Source organism: Malurus melanocephalus, unplaced genomic scaffold (genome assembly GCF_030028575.1).
Source record: "Malurus melanocephalus ecotype Western Australia unplaced genomic scaffold, MMel_1.1 scaffold_402, whole genome shotgun sequence".
In the NCBI taxonomy this organism is placed as follows: domain Eukaryota; kingdom Metazoa; phylum Chordata; class Aves; order Passeriformes; family Maluridae; genus Malurus; species Malurus melanocephalus.
This window is the reverse complement of record NW_026623634.1, coordinates 667836-672029: the sequence shown is the minus strand read 5'-3', so window position 1 is coordinate 672029 and position 4194 is coordinate 667836. Positions and strand designations below refer to the sequence as shown.

At 46.7% G+C, this 4194-nt stretch overlaps 1 protein-coding gene across 1 annotated transcript in view; it reads right to left on the bottom strand.

Annotated features, from left to right (window-relative positions):
• DTD1 (D-aminoacyl-tRNA deacylase 1) overlaps positions 1–3708 on the bottom strand; it is a 7170-nt gene extending 3462 nt beyond the window's left edge. The window contains exons 1-3 of the mRNA XM_057379355.1: positions 3631–3708; positions 2815–2954; positions 435–670 (exon numbers count right to left, since the gene is read on the bottom strand). Of these exons, the coding sequence (XP_057235338.1) occupies positions 435–670; positions 2815–2954; positions 3631–3708 (454 nt within the window). The remainder of the gene's footprint in view (positions 1–434; positions 671–2814; positions 2955–3630) is intronic.
• Positions 3709–4194: the final 486 nt, after the last annotated feature.

The window sequence follows — 4194 nt, the reverse complement described above, 5'->3', positions numbered from 1 at the left end:
CTTTTAACAGGATGTGGAAGTGACAGATGGAACTGAGCTGTCCATCACACACTGGTGACACCTTTGAGCCTGATTAAACACACACCTCAGACAAAATTGCTTACCTTGGGTTGATCAAACTACACAGYACAAAACATCCAGCCTTTGGGGGAGACTGACCCCAGAGCCTGTTCTTGTGGCTGCAGCCTCTCTGGGCTGCTCATGTTGTGCAGCCAAAAGGAATACAAGAACATCTAGGTGCCATCCAGAGGATGGCCAGGAATTGGCTTGGCTAGAGGAAAACTGGAGGGATCACCCTGACAGGCTCTAGTGAAAATATCTCAACAACCCTCAGCTACAGAAAATCACAGAATAAAGCAAGCAACAAACAGGAAAGAACATACAAGAAGTAGCCACTAGTCACACCAAGGACCTGGCCAACCTTCTGCCCTTACCTTTAATAAGCTCTGGTTTGTAGGCTTTTCTTAGCTGCTCTAGGAAGTTGTTATAAAAAGACTCTGCCTGCTCYGTGGGCATTGCCATGTGATAGTCAGGCTTGTTTCCCTTCAGGATGCACTGCAGAGTAAACTGGCTCACACACAGCACTTCATACTGTTTATCCATCACACTCTTGGACCAGTGCTTCCCGCTTTCATCTTCAAAGACTCGCAAGTTCAAGATCTTCCGAACCCTAGGAGGAGGAGAAGGTAACTCCTAAATTGTCTCATGTAGGATCAACAGAAGATATTAGGTAAATTTTCTACTGCAAAACAAAAGGCACCAGAAAACACAAGGCTCTTATGACATTTATTGATCTGTCTTTGCCTCAGCTACACAAATTCGACTTTCAGTAATTAAGTTGCTCCTCTATCTCATATACTCATACACACTCCTATATCTCATATATACTCACCTAGCTCATACAGAATGAGATAACAGATGCACATTCAGCGTGCCTCACATAACAAGATATCCTTTTGCACCTTCCTTCCCAGCCATGGGAAWCTAATCACGTTAGGAAGAACCATAACCCTTATCTAGCTACATAATGGTGCCAGATCATTAATCCACACCATAATTTCACAGAGTCTGGTAGCAGGACAGAATAACAGTGACATAAAGCTCACTCTTCACTCTCTGATTTTATGTGTCACAACATCATTAAATGTGAATTTTAATCCTCCCACCGCACCGGGAAATCACACTCAATAGGAAATGAGATCATCCCGAACTGTGTTTAAAACTGCGGGGTTTTATTTCCAGTCACGATTCACATAAACTTCTCCTGCTTTGTCACTTCCTAGCACCATTCCCAAACCAGGTCCCACAAGCCAGATGACGACAACACTTTTTCATCAGGATGAGAGAAGGAATGCAAGGAACAGGGCAGAACTGCAGGTGGCAGGATGTGGTTTGAATTTTGGGCCAGTTTTGCAGAGGTAGGAGACAGAACTGACTGGCTCAAGAAAACAAGGAGACCTTCACAAGTAAATTCCTGAAAAGCAGCAGGCAGCTGCAACCCAGTCCATGTGAGGACTTGGATTGATAACAGGGCTGCATGCAAACCACTCTCTTGTCTTTGGTTTCTTCTTCTGCCTTCTCCACACCTGCAGCACCAAGGGAGCCTCTCAAGTGCAAAGCATCTCAGCTGCACTCACCAGCCAGGCATTTCACACTGCAGCAGAGGTGAGGCAGTGTAAGACAAAGCTGAGACTTTGTTATGGTACAGCTTCAGGGCTCTGCCATCACTAAGGCACAGTCACAAGAACATCCTTGCCAATCTGTGTGTGTCAACAGCAAACAAAATTAACTCCTGAATGAAGTGGATTGTTGAAAGCATCCACTGGAAGGCCCCAGCAGAAGSCTTAAATCATCACCACTGCTCTGTTTTCATCATAGAGATGTTCGTTRTTCCATTTACAGGATTACTAAAGTTTCCTTTAATAGGACCTGAAAAGCCTGGTTAAGCTGATTTCTGTCACTCCTTTTGCCCAGACGCTGGCTTCCTGCCCTTCCTGTGCCAGCCATCCCAACCATCTGGTGCTGAGAGAAGGTCACCTGCCTGCAAACCCAGAAGCACCTTCCACACCCACCACAGCAGGGATGGGAAACCATGGCAGGGCAAATGTGACACACCGAAAGAGGCAAACAGTGAAGCAAACCAGTGGAGCATGACAGAATAAAAACCCCTTCTTCTYGACATCAGTCAGCTCCAATACCAGTTTCTTCTTTGCCTTTGTAAGGATTTATGTGAGCCCTAGAACAATTATCAGTCCAAAAGAGACAGAAGAAGCCCCTGGAGAAGTCTCTCCTGCATGTGTTTGCTGGCTGAATTCCACTATTCTGTGGCCGTGGAACAGATGGCCAGAGCCAGTCCTCCAGGCTGCCAAACCTGGTTTATGTTTACAGACAAGCAACTGACAAGTCCTGCTATTTGGAAGCACAAAACTCATGTGCAAGCTAAAAGGAGATCTTGAGGTTTCTGTTAAATTCCATCCTTGAAGATGGATTTCTTCTGGGCAAATTCATGCAGTAAAAARGACACACATCTTTACAAAAGGGAGACCTGAATAAACCCAGCATGCTGATTGCTCCTTTTTGAGTCTGCTCTTGATAAAAAACACACTGAGAATGGAAACAGATTTTTCTCAACAGAACATAAAAAGAAAACTCTAAGAAACCTGTATTCAAGATAAAATCTGAAGAACTTACAGGCAAACCTGAATTTCCCAAGAGGAACAGGCCATTTGTTTGGCTCCTGCACAGGTGTCACTGATTCAACACCAGCAATGCACAAATAAAAGAGTACAAGGCAAAAAGAAGTGAGTGACTTACATGTGCTCCAGCTCTCTTTGTGTATCTTCCAAAGAAATGCCCAGCAGGACACAGAGGCCTCGTCCTATTGAACTGATCTGTTCACCACCCACTGGGGAGAGGAGAGGGGAAAAAAAGAAAAATAAGGCTAAAAGCAGTGTCTTGTTTTATGGCACAGGTAAGCACTGGTTTCAGCTGTCCAAACACTCAAGAAAACAGCATTCTAAACCGTGTTTCTCTGTCTTACATTTGTAGATTTGAAAGATCTTTCAAAAGCTTTWTTTCTAAAGCTTTCCAATGTCACGGCCTCTTTACGAGCTCAGGTTGTGCACTCCAGCATTTAGAAACACTGGATAAAGATTTTTTACTACAATTGGATCAGCTGTGCTAACCAGAGAGACAGTAGAACCCTCTCCAGTCCTTGTATAAATTATCCACCTGRTTGATGTCACTAAATACACTCCATTTTTCTACTCCACCATTCCCTTCATAAGTTGCATTTGTTAGGAAAAGGTAGATTCTACCTGATAGATCCTCACGGATTTTTTTGAAACACAACTTTTTAACAACCTGAAAATTACACCCTCCTAACAGAGAAAACAACCACTTTAATGACATATACAATAAAACACAAACCATAGACCTGTTGTGTCTTCCTAAGAAACATTTTAAATGATCTTTATAATCTTAATGTGGTTGGCCCTGTGGTCAGTCCAGCTGTGCACAAAGGCTGGGTGCACAAAGCACTTRCAGATGCTCTGTCAGTGCTGCACCACAAGCAGAAGCTGTTTGGTAACTCGCAGGCCACCCCGGTGGAGTCCCACAGCAGGCACCCACTGCCTCACGGGCAAATTTATTGGGGATTTTAGGCACCTTGAGCACAGAAGGTCCGAACCAGTGCAACAGCAGGGACATTCTATCAGGACACATCATTCCCACTGGCACCGGGGCTAGAGCCAGGAGAGCAGTGCCCGGTGACAGCTGTGACAGCTGCGACAGCAGCACCGACACACGCARTGCAAAAAGGTGAGSCAGGCTGCAGTGCCAACACGCCWGCGGGGCACGGAGGTGCCCGGGACMGCAGCGCCAAGGCAGGMAAGSKACARGAGGGGGACASCGGGATGGCACTGGAGCACACGCACGGCAATGCACAGCAGYGAGCAGGCCAGCCCCGCCAAGGCGCGGTGACAGCAGAGTGTGACAGAGCCCACGGAGCGTYTGGACAATGCTCTCGGGCACACGGTGCGATGGCTGGGGATCCCCTGCGCGGGGCTGGCTTGGACTCCCTGATCCCTGCGGGTCCCTTCCAACTMGGAACATTCCGCGATTCCGCCAACACGAGCGACGCAGGATGACGGCGAACACAAAGGCATCGAGGAGGCGATGGCAGCGCGGCTGGCA